The sequence below is a fragment of the Capricornis sumatraensis genome, chromosome 16 (genome assembly GCF_032405125.1).
Source record: "Capricornis sumatraensis isolate serow.1 chromosome 16, serow.2, whole genome shotgun sequence".
In the NCBI taxonomy this organism is placed as follows: domain Eukaryota; kingdom Metazoa; phylum Chordata; class Mammalia; order Artiodactyla; family Bovidae; genus Capricornis; species Capricornis sumatraensis.
This window is the reverse complement of record NC_091084.1, coordinates 51,591,191-51,607,716: the sequence shown is the minus strand read 5'-3', so window position 1 is coordinate 51,607,716 and position 16,526 is coordinate 51,591,191. Positions and strand designations below refer to the sequence as shown.

At 43.7% G+C, this 16,526-nt stretch overlaps 2 protein-coding genes and 2 pseudogenes across 2 annotated transcripts; 2 read left to right on the top strand and 2 right to left on the bottom strand.

Annotated features, from left to right (window-relative positions):
• Positions 1–1,453: 1,453 nt before the first annotated feature.
• LOC138092992 (RNA polymerase II subunit A C-terminal domain phosphatase SSU72 like protein 3-like) lies at positions 1,454–2,032 on the bottom strand. The gene has a single exon (XM_068989076.1). The coding sequence runs from the start codon at positions 2,030–2,032 to the stop codon at positions 1,454–1,456; it is 579 nt and encodes a 192-aa protein (XP_068845177.1).
• A 2,056-nt stretch (positions 2,033–4,088) lies between these two features.
• On the bottom strand, positions 4,089–4,673 carry LOC138093022 (RNA polymerase II subunit A C-terminal domain phosphatase SSU72 like protein 3-like). The gene has a single exon (XM_068989108.1). It carries the CDS (start codon positions 4,671–4,673, stop codon positions 4,089–4,091), a length of 585 nt encoding a protein of 194 aa, XP_068845209.1.
• Positions 4,674–10,731: 6,058 nt separating this feature from the next.
• LOC138092967 (RNA polymerase II subunit A C-terminal domain phosphatase SSU72 like protein 3-like) lies at positions 10,732–11,317 on the top strand (annotated as a pseudogene).
• A 4,629-nt stretch (positions 11,318–15,946) lies between these two features.
• On the top strand, positions 15,947–16,526 carry LOC138093107 (RNA polymerase II subunit A C-terminal domain phosphatase SSU72 like protein 6-like; annotated as a pseudogene).

Genomic DNA, 16,526 nt, shown 5'->3' with positions numbered 1-16,526 from the left:
ATCAACATGAATCCACCATGGGTGTACCTGTTAGCTTTATAAATTGTTGATATACTACCTTACCTTTGTATTTGATGTCCCATTGAGATTTTTCCTTTTGTAATTTTCACATTTCTAATTGCAATATTTTCTTTTCTACTTAAGGAAGTCCTTTTAACTTTTATTATAAAGCTGATTTGCTGGAGCTGAACCTCTTTAGTATTTGCTTGTTTGTAAAACTCTTTATCTCATCTTCAAATCTGAAAATAGCCTTCCAGGTACAGTATTTTGTTTTTTTGCATTCATTACTTTGAATATTCTTATGCCACACTCTCTTCTGACCTGCAAAGGTTCTGCTGAAGAGTCACCTGATGGTGTCATGGGAGTTCCCTTGTATGTAGCTATGAATAGCTGTCTTTATCTTGCTGCTTTTAAGACTCTCTGTTTATCTTTAATTTTTTCCATTTTAATTAAAGTGTGTGTGGATGTGGACATCTTTGGGTGCATCTTGTTTGGGACTCTCTGCTTCAGGGACGTGGATGTTTGTTTCCTTCCCTAGGTTAGGAAAATTTTCAGCTTTTATATCTTCAGATAAGTTATTTCCCATCATTATCTCTCTCCTGATTCTGATATAATTTTGCATTCTCCTATAATGCAAAAGTGTACTTGAGATTGTCCTAGAGGTCACTTAAAACTTCATTTTAGTTAATGCTTTTTTAAATTTCATCTTAAGTGCTTTCCATTACTGTGTCTTCCAGTTCACCAATTACTTCCGTTTTTCAGTTCAGTTCAGTCGGTCAGTTGTGTCCGACCCTTTGCAACCCCATGAACTGCAGCACACCAGGCCTCCCTGTCTATCACCAACTTCCGAGTCCACCCAAACCCATGTCCATCAGGTGGTGAGCTATGGATCTTCCTATTCCATCATCTTGGCCACGAAAAACAGTACAAATTTAATTTGAGTCTGTTTAAATTACAAAGAAATGTTTTTGTGTAATGTGTTTTTAAAATAATTAACATGTAAATCTTTAAATTGTGCTGTTTGAAAACAGAATTGATATTTATTAATTTCCATATAGAAACAGAAATATTTGGAGTAGTAATACTAACAATTGATTTATTAGAAATAAGTATGTGAGCACATCTGATCAAGGGATGTATAGAGAAAAATAGTGGAAAACGAAGACTTAAAGAGACCTAAAGACATGATCCACATATGTGGGATAGAGAGATGTTGTTGCAAAGGCAACTCGAAATCTGGTCTCCCTAGGGTGATAGCTGCCTCTGAGGCTTTCAGGCAAATGCATAAAAGCTCAGTTCCTGGCACCCATCACTCTGAGAACACTGTTGTGAATTAACTCTTCCTTTAGCAGAAACGGCTGTGAAGAAGCCTCCCTCAGAAAATACCCAGCAGCTCAAGAGTCCAGGCATGAGTTCTTAGCGCCAAGGAGCTGAAACCAGCCAAGATGCTTCCTCAGTAGAAGCAGACCGTGTGCAGAAAGCTCCTTCCTGTTTTCTCCTTGGCTGCCTGGAGCAGTTCAGTCAGACTTTGCATGTCGTCTGCCTGCTGAAGACCCTGGCAGAGCTCACAGATGTTCGAGGCTCCAAGGCTGGCTGCCTCCAGGGTGTCGTCTATGTCCATGTTGACGACCGGCACAGGCTGCCAGGTCTCCTGGTCCCTGGCGCACAGGTCGGCCACCACCCGGTTATAGGCCCTCTGCCCACAGGTGAAGATGACGTCAAAGGGATCTGGACACTCTTGAAATCTTTCTGGGCCAGGCTTGATTCTCTCATTTCTTCTCAGGATGCGTAAGACTCCATTCCTTTGGTAGTGCTTTTGGTCTTTAGAGGAGAGGTCGCTGTGCATCTTCTTATAGGGCGTGAAGTCGTAGAGCACGGGTGGCTTGCATGGCCCTCCTGGGAGCCTCACGTGGGATCCGGCTCCAAAAGACCTGACATGGAACCCGTTCTTCCTGAGGACGCGGTGGGCTTCCATGCTCCTGTTGACATTGCTCATGCAGACCACGGCCACCCTGAGCGGGGAGGAGGGCATGGCGGCAGCCTCTCGGGACTCCAGCTGGACAGGAGGGCTTCAGGGTCCGAGGGGGACTCTGAAGGCCAGGGAGATGACCGGCTGTGTCCACTTTTGTAATGAGCATTTGAATCAGAGAGGAGAGAAAGCCTTCACGTGGAGGCATGGGCCCAAGGTGGGCGGAGACCTCTTGATTGGATATTGGCTTAACTCTTGAGTGATTGGATGTAGACAGTGGACCCAATGGGGTGACCAGAACAACCCGGTGATCCAATCACCCAGTTCGACTGCCAGAAGGTGCCCATCCAGTTTCCTTGCCACCCCAGAGTCCTTTGCCAGGTACAGTTAACCCTGTACATGCCTGTGTGTGTGAGGCTAAGATTGCCAAGTCACTTCAGTCCTGTCCAACTCTGTGCAACCCCATGGACAGCAGCCCACCTGGCTCCTCTGTCTACGGGATTCTCCAGGCGACGATACTGAACTGGGTTGCCATTTCCTTCTCCAGAAGCTGAGATTGGTATTAGACAAAACAACTAGATGACTCTTCAGCTTCTCACTTGCCCCTCCAGTGTCCTGAAGACATGCAAAGGGAAAAGGTCTGTGAAATTCCCAGGTCTTCTGATCCAATGGTACAATCAATCACACTGGTTGCTCCAAAGATTTTCACATTAGCACTGATACTCCAGGAATGCACTTCTGTCAAATCCTAGGAAGACATTCATGATTCTCCCAATCAATGGGTAAAAGGATTCACCTGTGGCAAAAACAACCTCTGGAAATAATGCCTGCCTGCTCCCATCAGGTTTCACAAGTTGAAGGAACACCACATTTTCTCCATTGCCTTTTCTTCATTTCATCAGGAATCTCCAGGGATCCAGGCCGACTCTGCCTCCCTTGTCTCCAAAAGCGGCTGGGTCTGAGCACTCCAGAGTCAGAACAGAAGGTTTCTCACTACCTATCTCCACTTACCTCATTGCCAAAGCAACTGATACACGGTTCAAAACTGGGATTGGGACACTGACTGCTAACGAGACTACATGCTGTCACTTCAAAATGTCAGGGGACATGGGGGCAAAGATCTCTTCATAGAGCCATGGACTGAATGTTCCAATCAATCTATACATTGGAGTGTGGTGACTCTAACATTGCAAAGAGTTTAAATTAGTAAACACCCGAAGTGTACTCAAAGCATAACCCGCCCAGCTCCCCAAGCATGGGCATGGACAGAATGTCAGCTTCTTTAACTCGAGGAGTGGGCTTCCAACTACCGAATCCCTGGGAGTGCAGCGCAGACTTCTGGAATGCTCTTGTCCCTGGCATTCCTTTGTCTCGAACAATAAGACACCTAGGGCTCAGTTGCTTTGATGCCTCCCCTACCACAAATGAGAACACATCCATTCTTTAAATTAAATAATTTTGCTTTATTTCAAATACATAGGCTATTTGATGGAATAGATCATGCTGGCATTTTAGCCACACATGACCTACCCTGAGTTTCTAATAAAGCAGGCATTCATCAAAGGCATATGATCTAAAAGCAAAAATATTTCCAATTCCATGTCATTTCCACTCAATGTATTCTCATCCCACTTAAGAAAAAGCAAGCTGTCGTATCAACACACCACGCCAAAAGGACAAAAGGAAATTAGTATCCATATAGATCAGTCAAAGAGACACTGTTCCTTTTTCTCAGCATATCCTTCAATGCATTGCTTGTCCCGGGCTCTGTGATCAGCCTTGAATGTCCATCCAGAAAAGAGAGTCCTCGAGATTAACCTCCTTGCAGAACCCTGTGAGCACTGAGTTCTTCCTTCCAGGTCCATTTCCGCACCATCGTTCCCCGCATCGGAAGGGCTGGCATGTCCACTGGTGTTCCGCATTCCTCGAGTGGTGCGATGCCTTGCTCTCCTCCTCCACCTCCTTCACTGGCTGCGGTGTACCATACAACAAATCATATACAGACAGCCTTTAGCAGAAACGGCTGTGAAGAAGCCTCCCTCAGAAAATACCCAGCAGCTCAAGGGTCTGGGCACGAGTTCTTACCGACCAAGGAGCTGAAACCAGCCAAGATGTTTCCTCAGTAGAAGCAGACCGTGTGCAGAAAGCTCCTTCCTGTTTTCTCCTTGGCTGCCTGGAGCAGTTCGGTCAGACGACTTTGCATGTCGTCTGCCTGCTGGAGACCCTGGCACAGCTCACAGATGATCGAGGCTCCAAGGCTGGCTGCCTCCAGGGTGTCATCTATGTCCACGTTGACGACCAGCACAGGCTGCCAGGTCTCCTGGTCCCTGGCGCACAGGTCGGCCACCACCCGGTTATAGGCCCTCTGCCCACAGGTGAAGATGACGTCAAAGGGATCTGGGCACTCTTGAAACCTTTCTGGGCCAGGCTTGATTCTCTCATTTCTTCTCAGGATGCATAAGACTCCATTCCTTTGGTAGTGCTTTTGGTCTTTAGAGGAGAGGTCGCTGTGCATCTTCTTATAGGGCGTGGAGAAGTCGTAGAGCACGGGTGGCTTGCGTGGCCCTCCTGGGAGCCTCACGTGGGATCCGGCTCCAAAAGACCTGACATGGAACCCGTTCTTCCTGAGGACGCGGTGGGCTTCCATGCTCCTGTTGACATTGCTCATGCAGACCACGGCCACCCTGAGCGGGGAGGAGGGCATGGCGGCAGCCTCTTGGGACTCCAGCTGGACAGGAGGGCTTCAGGGTCCGAGGGGGACTCTGAAGGCCAGGGAGATGACCGGCTGTGTCCACTTTTGTAATGAGCATTTGAATCAGAGAGGAAAGAAAGCCTTCACGTGGAGGCATGGGCCCAAGGTGGGAGGAGACCTCTTGATTGGATATTGGCTTAACTCTTGAGTGATTGGATGTAGACAGTGGACCCAATGGGGTGACCAGAACAACCCGGTGATCCAATCACCCAGTTCGACTGCCAGGAGGTGCCCATCCAGTTCCCTTGCCATCCCAGAGTCCTTTGCCAGGTACAGTTAACCCTGTACGTGCCTGTGTGTGTGAGGCTAAGATTGCCAAGTCACTTCAGTGCTGTCCAACTCTGTGCGACCCCATGGACAGCAGCCCACCTGGCTCCTCTGTCCACGGGATTCTCCAGGGAAGAATACTGAAGTGAAGCTAAGTTTGTTAATTCAATTATCTGCACGTCTAGTCTCTACCCTCGTCTGGCTCCCTGGTGGGAGTGTTTTCTAGTCTCCACTTCATCCTCTGGGCCACATTTAGAAGATTCTACTGTACATATAAGACAATGTGTCCAGGCTACTTCCAAGCTTGTCATCATTCTCTCTACTGACTGGAGAACATGCATGTGAAAAGTGTGTTTGAAGTTTTCAAAGTTATAATTAATTCATTATATGTATAACTGCAAAATAGTTGTTTCATATTTATTTCCTCCAATTGATAATCTAGAATTATAATTTTGTTACATTATCGGAGAAGCACATAATTTTGCCCATAAATAATAGCACGATTCACCAGTGTACAAGCAATTGTTTGGAAAACATCCCTCCTGTTAATATTGCCAGAGTTTAAAAACACGCACATCCTCCATTTGATTTTCTTGATTTCATGATGTTTCTCCAGGGACTGGAGCCACCTCCATGGCTTCCCCATGCTTTCAAGTACAGCTCTCTCTGAACAGTCTATACTGAAATATAGTAGTTTTAAATTCCGTTTCTTTTGTCAGTTTGCAGAGGTGAGCTACCAAGGTTATAGACTAAAAATTATGAACTGTACACCAAACAGAAAGGAGACACAGTCTTGTCTCTTCAAAATCGTTCAGAAGAAGCATCCATTTAGAAACTCACAGATTTTATGGCTCTGTGCCTCTGTCAATTGTAGTGATTGTCACATTGAAGGAATCCTACCTCAGTGAACATATTTGATCTTCTCCAAATATGAGTCCCAAAGCTAGGACATTAACATTGACCCAGAATGTGGGGTAAGGTAACTTTGGATCCCAGGCCACCAAATTGGGAAATCTGGGAGTGGAGCCCAGAGATCTGGGATGTACAAAGTTCTTCAGATAATTGCAATGTACAGCAAGGTTTGAGAGCAACTGACTCAAAGCAGGAGTTTCTGAGCCTCGATCGATTCTTGGAAGCTGTGAGAGTTTGTTCAAAACGAGACATCAAGAATACAAGGGAAGCAGGATATTCAAAAGATAAAGATCTTGTAAAAGAAACACCAGGCATAAATGAAAAGGTAGTCAGAAGCTACATACAGCATGAAATTTTATTAGAGTAGTGACCCAAACCTGAAGGGGTCTAACAAACATTGTACAGCAAGATCTTGGGCTCAAAGTGAAACAGAACAGGACCCTATGGTCTTTCTCAACTATGTCCTCTGCCTGCTTTTGTCTGTGAAAAAAATTAGCTAAAGGATAAGCTTAATCAGTGAAGTGAGAGAATGCAGAAATAAAGGAGAGCAGTCCATCTAACAAGACTAAATAATAATAGTTTAATAATTAAGTATCAAACATCTACTTCTGCTTCATTGACTACAGTACAGTAAAGCCTTTGACTGTGTGGATCACAACAAACTCTGGAAAATTCTTCAGGAGATGGGAATATCAGGCACCATTACTGCCTCCAGAGAAACCTGTGTGCAGGTCAAGAAGCAACAGCTAGAACCAGACGTGGGACAGCAGACTGGTTCCAAATTGGGAAAGGAGTATGTCAAGACTGTATATTGTCACCCTGCTTATTTAGCTTCTATGAAGAGTACATCATGCGAAATGCCAACCTGGATGAAACACAAACTGGAATCAAGATTGCATTGAGAAATATCAATACCCTCAGATAGGCTGATTACAGCATCCTTATGGCAGAAAGCAAAGAGGAATTGAAGAGCCTCTTGATGAAGGTGAAAGAGGAGAGTGAGAAAGCTGGCTTACTATTCAGCATTCCAAAAACTATGATTATGGCATCTGGTTCGATCACTCCATGGCAAACAGATGGGGAAACAATGGAAACAGTGAGAGCCTTTATTTTCTTGGTCTCCAAAATCACTGCAGATGGTGACTGCAGCCATGAAATTAAAAGATGCTTGCTCCTTGGGAAAAAAAATTGAAAAACTTAGACAGCATATCAAAAAAGCAGAGACATTACTTTGCCAACAAAGGTCCATCTACTCAAAGCTATGGTTTTGCCAGTAGTCATGTATGGATGTGAGAGTTGGACCATAAAGATGGCTGAGTGCTGAAGAATTGATTCTTTTTAACTGTGGTGTTGAAGACTCTTGAGAGTCCCTTGGACTGCAAGGAGATACAACCAGCCAATTCTGAAGGAAATAAGTCCTGGATATTCATTGGAAGGAGTGATGCTAAAGATGAAACTCCAATTCTTTGGCCTTCTGATGCAAAGAACTGAATCATTTGAAAAGATCCTGAAGCTGGGAAAGATTGAAGGTGGGAGGAGATGGGGACGACAGAAGATTGAGATGGTTGGATGGCATCACCAAGTCAATGGACATGATTTTGAGTAAGCTCTGGGAGTTGGTGATGGACAAGGAAGTCCTGCACAAGGTGTGTTGCACACCATGGGGTTGCAAAAAGTCGGATATGACTGTGTTACTGAACTAAACTGAACTGATATAAATTCCAGGGAGAAAAGCATTCTTTCCTCAAGAGAATTTTGTTCATGCTTAACATTCATTGTTTTGAGTATTATGCTCCTCTAAAAGTGCATCCTCACTATTGGGAAATGATTTATTCTTGGTTGTGATCAGCAGTAACACCAAGACCTGTGTATCTTAAAGGAGAAAATAAAGGAGAGGGAGTTGGCATGGTTGAATTAGGTTATTTGCTGTGTCACCAAGTAGATGACTTTCTCTACACATTGTAGGCATATTGGAGTGAAGGGTGGACCTGGAGATATACCAGCTAGTACAGTAATTCCTGAGGTAAAGAGTGGACCCAGGAGTAGGGTTGTGGCTCTGGACAGGTGGAGTAGATGTGGAATCAAGAGAGATGTTGAAGTGAAATAAGAGGACTTGCTGAAGAGGAGAGAGGGTAGTAATTTAGAAACACTCAATTTTCTTTCACCACAGGTGATTATGTGTATATATCTGCATGTGGCAGTGCTGGTGGTAGGAACATGAGGGTTTCTTCCCTGGTAGATTCCTTGGGCTTTATCATTAGTCTTTCTGCTGCTGGTGGGTACTCAGTGTCAGGATTGGTGACTGGAGGGGATAATCTGTTGAGGCTATCATTTCATGTGATGGGAACACCAAACTGAGCTAGGTTTTTAGGTAGTGTTGAATGTTCTTTGGAGAAGGCAGTGGCAACCCACTCCAGTACTCTTGCCTGGAAAACCCCATGGGCAGAGGAGCCTGGTAGGCTGCAGTCCATGGGGTCTCGAAGAGTCGGACATGACTGAGTGACTTCACTTTCACTTTTCACTTTCCTGCATTGGAGAAGGAAATGGCAACCCACTCCAGTGTTCTTGCAAGGAGAGTCCCAGGGACAGAGGAGCCTGGTGGGCTGCTGTCTCTGGGGTTGCACAGAGTCAGACACGACTGAATTGACTTAGCAGCAGCAGCAGCAGGATGTTCTTCTGAAGATAGAAATGTGTTATCCAGCTGATATTATTTTCACCATTTTGAGGAAAATGTAATATGTTTCTGAGTTCCTCTTTGTTCAGACAGGCAGGGCAAATGTGACAGAGGATTAAAATGCTGCAGGTACTTAGATGGAGAGATTATAGTGATGAATTACAAAATATAAAGTGCATAAAATAGTTAACTAATAAGGACTTACTCTAGCACAAGGAACTCTCTGAAAGTCTCTAATGACCTATATGGGAAAAGAATCCTAAAAACGTATATATATATATATATATATATATATATATATATATATATACACACACATATATATGTATAACTGATTTAGTTTGTTGTACAGTAGAAGCTAATACAACATTGTATTCTTTTGTAGTGTAAAATAAATTAAAAATAGAATTTATTTACTTAAAAATATAAAATGTACTTGAATAAATTAAAAAGAATGGTACTGAATTAAAAAGGTTTTGGAACATCGTTTAAGAGTCCTCTCTGTTGTTTAGTCGCTAAGTTGTTTGTTACTCTTTTGCAACCCTGTGTACTGCAGTTGGCCAGGTTCCTCTCTCCATGGGATTTCCCAGGCAAGAATACTGGAGTGGGTTGCCATTCCTTCTCCAGGGAATCTTCCCAATCCAGGTGTCAAACCCACATTTCCTGCATTGGCAGGTGGGTATTTTACTGCTGAGCCACCACGGAAGCCCTATAGGTTATAAAAATATAAAAAAGATTGGCATACATCAACATGAATAAATTTAAATTAAAAAAAAGATTGGAAAGTTAGAACTTTAATGGTGGTGAATTTATTGTTTATATTTTGATCTAGTGGCATATTTCTTAATGGAACTGTAGAAGTTGATGTCTATTGTAGAGTTAGAAAAAAGCAATTGAGGGACTTCTCTGGTTGTCCAGTGGTTGGGACTTCACCTCCTAATGTAAGGGGTACAGGTTTCAGCCCTGCCTAAGGAGCTAAGATCCCACATCCCTCAAAGCCAAAAAGCCAAAAAAAAAAAAAAAAAAAAAGAAGAAGAAGCAATATTGAAACAAATTCAGTAGACTTAAAAAAATGTTCCACATCAAAAAAATCTTAGGAAAACATCAAACCCTGAACATTGTGGACACTGAGTGGGAAATGTGTTGGTTGCTGGAGTTGCTAAGAATGAAAATAGTACCTGAGTAAAACCTGATGCAAAAAACTGACTCATTTGAAAAGACCCTGATTCTGGGAAAGATTGAGGGCAGGGGGAGAAGGGGATGACAGAGGATGAGGTGGTTGGATGGCAACACCAACTCAATGGACGTGAGTTTGAGTGAACTCCGGGAGTTGGTGATGGACAGGGAGGCCTGGCGTGCTGCGATTCATGGGGTCACAAAGAGTTGGACATGACTGAGCAACTGAACTGACCTGAGCTGAACTTGTGAAAAACTATCGGTAGAAATGTTTCCAGAGGTTGATTTGACTCTGGTGAATAATCTTATAAATTTAGGAGCAGAAATATGGATATCCTCCTACAACTTAACACAGTTACACTTCCGAAGTTATCAACAATATGAGAAAAAGATATAGAATAGCCATAGTGATGTTTTGTGTCATTAAATTAGGTATAGGCTTGAAAATTTCGAGTCTGTGAGTAGCGTATTGACTTTGCCTAAGTACAAAACTAGCACTATATGCATAAGCAATGAAGGGGTTAACTGGAGATTGCAGTTGGGGGTAGGCTGTTGGGGGTAGGCACAAGTTTGAGGTAGAAGTTGGGTGATTTAATCACTGGATTGTTCTGGTGATTGGATTGCGTTCTCTGTTCAGCATCCACTATCCAAACCCAATCACTCAAGCTAAAAGGTGGCCTGAGGGGGCTCTTGAGTTTCTGTGCATATGTTCCTTATGGATATGTGTACATATGTAAGCACAATTCAATAAACTTTATACCAGAAAAAGAAAACAAAACCCCAGTCACTCAAGATTTAACCCAATCACCAATGAAGAGATCTCCACTCATCTAGGGCTAGCGCCTCCCTATAAAAACGTTCTCTGTTTTTTGACAGGAATACTCTGGAAGAGCTGGGCCCAGGCCATCCTCTCCCAAGTTTCAGAGTCCCCTCAGCCTCTGAATTCCACTTATCTGCTTGGAGTCCCAGGTGGCTCCCGCCATGTGCTTGTTCTCCCTCAAGGTGGCTGTGGTCTGCATGAGCAACATGAACAGGAGCATGGAGGCCCACAGCATTCTCAGGAAGAAAGGTTTCAGTGTCAGGGTCTTTTGGAGCTGGATCCCGAGTCAGGCTCCCAGGAACTGCGTGCAACCTCCCTGTGGTTTATGATTTCTCCACCACGTATGAACAGATGCGCAAGGACCTTGTGTGCATAGACCGAGAACGCTATACCAGCAACGGCATCTTGCACATCTTGGGAAGAAACGAGAGAATCAAGCCTCGCCCGGAAAGATTTCAAGAGTGCAGAGATCGCTTTGATGTCATCTTCACCTGCGAGGAGAGCGTCTATGACCGGGTGATAGAAGAGCTGTGGGTCCGAGAGCAGGAGACCTGCCAGCCTGTGCACGTGATCAACGTGGACATGGACGACAACACGGAGGACGCCACGCTTGGGTCTTTTATCATCTGTGAGCTCTGCAAACGCCTCCAGCAGGCAGAAGACATGGAAGGCAGTCTGGCTGAGCTGCTCCTGGCAGTGGAGAGGAAAACAGGAAGGAGCTTTCTGCACACGGTCTGCTTCTACTGAAGAAGAGAGCAAGCCATGGCCGACTCTCGGACTCCTTCCTTTACTTTGGTCACATTATATGGCACCAGTTTGTGCGCTAGTCTTCAAGGTTGGTTTAAAGTATTTCCTAACTCCTTTAGAAACATACTCCTCCCCTCTGATTTTGATTAGAGTTTTCTAACTGTAAGTGGGTTCTGGATTCTCACTGCTCAAAAGCCAATAAAGAGGCAAGTTTAGTGGAAAGGAAAGTTTATTTTGCATCCTGGCAATCAGGTGGAGAGGGCAGGGGAGTGGTAGTTCAGGGAGAAGGACAGACTCCTCTTCAAAGACTGACTCTGCCCCTCTGACAATCAGTGGGCAAGCATTTTTATAGACAGAGGGAGGGGGCTACATGCAGAAACAGCTATGATAGTCATCTTGATATTGGTCATGAGCTGATTTGATCTGTGTCATCTTGATTTTTTAAGTCCAGTTAATCTTCAGTTCTATGGTTGGTTTGTTCCTCTTTCCTTACGAGCAATTTCAAAATTGTGGAAGCTTATCTCATGGATGGGGCCAGTCTGGTGGCTCAGTGGTAAAGAATCTGCCTGCAATGCAAGAGACACAGGTTCATTCCCTGGGTCAGGCAGATACCCTGGAGAAAGAAATGGCAACCCATTCCAGTACTCTTGCCTGAAAAATCTCATGGACAGAGAAGCCTGGCAGCTACTGTCCACAAAGTCGCAAAAGAGTCTTAGTGACTTAGCGACTAAACAACGAAAACAGCAAATGTCATGGCAAATGCATAGTCATTGTGTAGTTAACCCACAGGGCAGGTGTTTCAGTATCTACAAGATAGCTCACAGGCTATGTCTCAAAATATTATCTACAGCACTTAAGGGAGAACTAAAGATACTTAACTATCCTTAATGACTAAACTATTATTTAGTTTTGTGAGACTGTTTTTCCTTTGTTTCTGCCTTTTCTCACTTCTGTGAATAAGCTTATTCTTTTTCTTTATTTTTGAATGTGCTGGGTCTTCCATGCTCTGTGTGGATTTTCTTCATTGCAGTGTGCAGGTTTCTCTTGGTTTGAGGCACCAGCTCTAGGTGGGCAGGCTTCAGTAGTTGCAGTGGGCCAGCTTAGTAGTTGTGGCCAATGGGTTATATTGTCCTGTGGCATGTTGAATCTTCCTGGACCAGGGATCAAACCTGTGCCCCATGCACAGGCAGAGAGACTCTTAACCACTGAACTACCAGGGAAGTTCCCGAGGTTATTTTTTAACTAAAGTTGTTTTCACAAAGGCTGACTGAGAACCTGGCGGGGAAGGCCCATAAGGCCCTGATCCATTTCCATTCGGTCTATTCAGTTCACACCCAATATCTAGTTCTTCATGACTTATAGGATCCCTTCAAGTCTGGGTCACTGACTGTAATAACATTTCACACTATATTTAAGTTGTGACTACTTTTCCATTTATGCCTGGTGTTTGTAAGACTTTTCTCTTACAAATGTTCTGCTTCCCTTGTGTTCTTGAAGCCATTCTTTGTACAAATTCCCAGGGACTTCCAAGTTCCAGTCAAGGCTCAGAAACTCCTGCTTTGAGGCAGTTGCTCTCAAGTCATGGTGTACATCGCAATCATCTGAAGGGCTTTGTACATGACAGACCTCTGGTCTCCACTCCGAGTTTCTGATTTGGTGGTCTGGGATCCAAACTTGCCTTTCTCACACATTCCAGGTTGATGTTAATCCCCTGGGTCTGAGATTCACACTTTGAGAAGACCAAGTGTGTTTTCTAAGGTAGGACTATGAATATGACAATCACTCTAACTGTTGGAGGCACAGGGACATAAAATCTGTGATGTACTAAGTAAAATGTTTCTCTTGCACCATTTTGAAGGAACAGGACTGTCCTTATTTGATGTCTTGTTCATAATTTTTAGATCAATATCCTTTGCTCTGTTAATTCTGCAAACTAACAAAGGAATGGAACTAAAAATGACTATATTTTAGTATAGAATGGTCAGACAGCTGTCTCCTTGAAGACATGAGAAAGTTAGTGGTGGCTGCTCCTGTCCCTGGAGAATCATCATGAATTCAAGAAAATCAAATGGAGGGTAGGTGGTATTCTTGGAACTCCTGAAATATTATCTGCAGGGTGTTTTCCAGGAGTTCCCTTTTTACACAGGTGAATAATTTTATTACTTTATGGGCAAAACTATGTGTATCTTCCTGTGATTTAACACAATTACAATTCTAAATCAACAATTGTAGGACAAAAATGGAACAATTCTTGTAATTGAATGAAGTGTAAGCTTGGAAATTTCAAACATGTTCTTCATATGCATGTTCTCAGGTCACTGGAAGGGCTGATGACAAGCTTGGGAATAGTCTGGGCATTTTGCCTAATATCATAAGTTCAGTTCAGTTCAGTCACTCAGTCATGTCTAACTCTTTGCAATCCCATGGACTGCAGCACCCCAGGCCTCCCTGTCCATCACCAACTCCTGGAGTTTACTCAAACTCATGTCCATTGAGTTGGTGATGCCATCCAACCATCTCAACCTCTGTCATCCCTTTCTCCACCCACCTTCAATCTTTCCCAGCATCAGGGTCTTTTCCAATGGGTCAGTTCTTCACATCAGGTGGTCAAAATATTGGAGTTTCAGCTTCAGCCTCAGTCCTTCCAATGAATATTCAGGACTGATTTCCTTTAGGATGGACTGGTTGGATCTCCTTGCTGTCCAAGGGATTCTCAAGAGTCTTCTCCAATACTACAATTCAAAAGCATCAATTCTTTGGTGCTCAGCTTTCTTTATAGTCCCACTCTCACATCCATACATGAATACTGGATAAACCATAGCTTTGACTAGACCTTTGTTGGCAAATTAATGTCTATATTTTAAAATATGCTGTCTAGATTGGTAATAACTTTTCTTACAAGGAGCAAGTGTCTTAATTTCATGACTGCAGTCACCATCTGCAGTGATTTTGGAGCCCCCCAAAATAAAGTATTCATTGTTTCCATTGTTTCCCCATCTGCTTGCCATGAAGTGATGGGACCAGATGCTCTGATCTTAGTTTTTTGAATGTTGAGCTTTAAGCCAACTTTATCCCTCTCCTCTTTCACTTTCATCAAGAGGCTTTTTAGCACCTCTTCACTTTCTGCCAGAAGGGTGGTGTCATCTGCATATCTGAGGTTATTGATATTTCTCCCAGCAATCTTGATTCCAGCTTGTGTTTCTTCCAGTCCAGCGTTTCTCATGATGTACTCTGCATAGAAGTTAAATAAGCAGGGTGACAGTATACAGCCTTGACGTACTCCTTTTCCTATTTGGAACCAGTCTGTTGTTCCATGTCCAGTTCTAACTGTTGCTTCCTGACCTGCATACAGATTTCTCAAGAGGCAGGTCAGGTGGTCTGGTATTCCCTTCTCTTTCAGAATTTTCCACAGTTTATTGTGATCCACACAGTCAAAGGCTTTGGCATAGTCAATAAAGCAGAAGTAGATGTTTTCCTGGAACTCTCTTGCTTTTTCCATGATCCAACAGATGTTGGCAATCTGATCTCTGGTTCCTCTGCCTTTTCTAAATCCAGCTTGAACATCTGCAAGTTCACAGTTCATGTATTGCTGAAGCCTGGCTTGGAGAATTTTGAGCATTACTTTGCTAGTGTGTGAAATGAGTGCAATTGTGTGGTAGTTTGAGCATTGTTTGGCATTGCCTTTCTTTGGGATTGGAATGAAAATGGACATTTTCCAGTCCTGTGGCCACTGCTGAGTTTTCCAAATTTGTTGGCATAGTGAGTGTAGCACTTTCACAGCATCATCTTTTAGGATTTGAAATAGCGCAACTGAAATTCCATCACCTCCACTAGCTCTGTTTGTAGTGATGCTTCCTAAGGCCCACATTCCAGGATGACTTCACATTCCAGGATGTCTGGCTCTAGGTGAGTGATCACACCATTGTGATTATCTGGGTCATGAAGATCTTTATTTGTATAGCTCTTCTGTGTATTCTTGCCACCTCTTCTGAATATCTTCTGCTTCTGTTAGGTCCATACCATTTCTGTCCTTTATTGTGCCCATCTTTGCATGAAATGTTCCTTTGGTATCTCTAGTTTTCTTGAAGAGATCTCTAGTCTTTCTCATTCTATTGTTTTCCTCTATTTCTTTGCATTGGTCACTGAGGAAGGCTTTCTTATCTCTCCTTGCTATTCTTTGGAACTCTGCACTCAAATGGGTATATCTTTCCTTTTCTCCTTTGCCTTTTGCTTCTCTTCTTTTCACAGCTATTTGTAAGGCCTCCTCAGACAACCATTTTGCCTTTTCATTTCTATCATAAGTGGATATTTCAGAACAGCCACAGGATAGTGACACCTTTGCCCAGAATTAGTTGTTAAAGATAATTTAATACCAGATTGTTCAGATGACTGAATCTAGTTCTCTAGTCCAAATCCACTATCCAAACCCAATCATTCAAGAGTTAACGCACTCATAAATCAAGAGTTCTCTACCCATTTCAGAGTGATGACTGCATATAAACCTGATCTCTGTTCTTTGACACTATACTAGTTACGAGAGCTAGACCCAGGTGCTCATCTCCCTGGTTTCAGAGTTCCCTTGGACCCTGAAGCCCGCCCATGCAGCTGGAGTCTCAAATGGCCACCATCATGCCCTCTTCCCCAATCAGCATGGCTATAGTCTATATGAGCAACATGAACAGAAGCATGAAAGCCCACAATATCCTCAAGAAGAAAGGATTCAATGTCAGGTCTTTTGGAGTGGGATCCTGTATGACTCTCCCAGGACTGGCACCCTCCCTGTAGTCTATGATTTCTCCACCACATATGAGTAGATGTGCAAAGACCTTCTCCTCAAAGACCAGGTATGCTATAGCAGCAGTGAGGTGTTTCACACACTGGGGACAAATGAGATAATTAAGCCTTGTCCAGAACGATTTCAAGAGTGCACAGATCCCTTTGATGTCATCTTCACCTGTGCTGAGAGAGTGTATAAAATGGTGGTGAAAGATCTGTGTGCTAGAGAACAGAAGACCTGGCAGCCTGTGCATGTGATCAACTTGGATATAAAGGACACACTGAAGGCAGCCAGCCTTGGTGCTTCAATCATCTGTGAGCTCTGCCAGGGTCTCCAGCAGGCTGATGACTTGCAAAGCAGTCTGGCTGAGCTGCTCCAGGCAGCAAAGCAGAAAACAGAATGAGCTTTCTGCATACAGTCTGCTTCTATTGA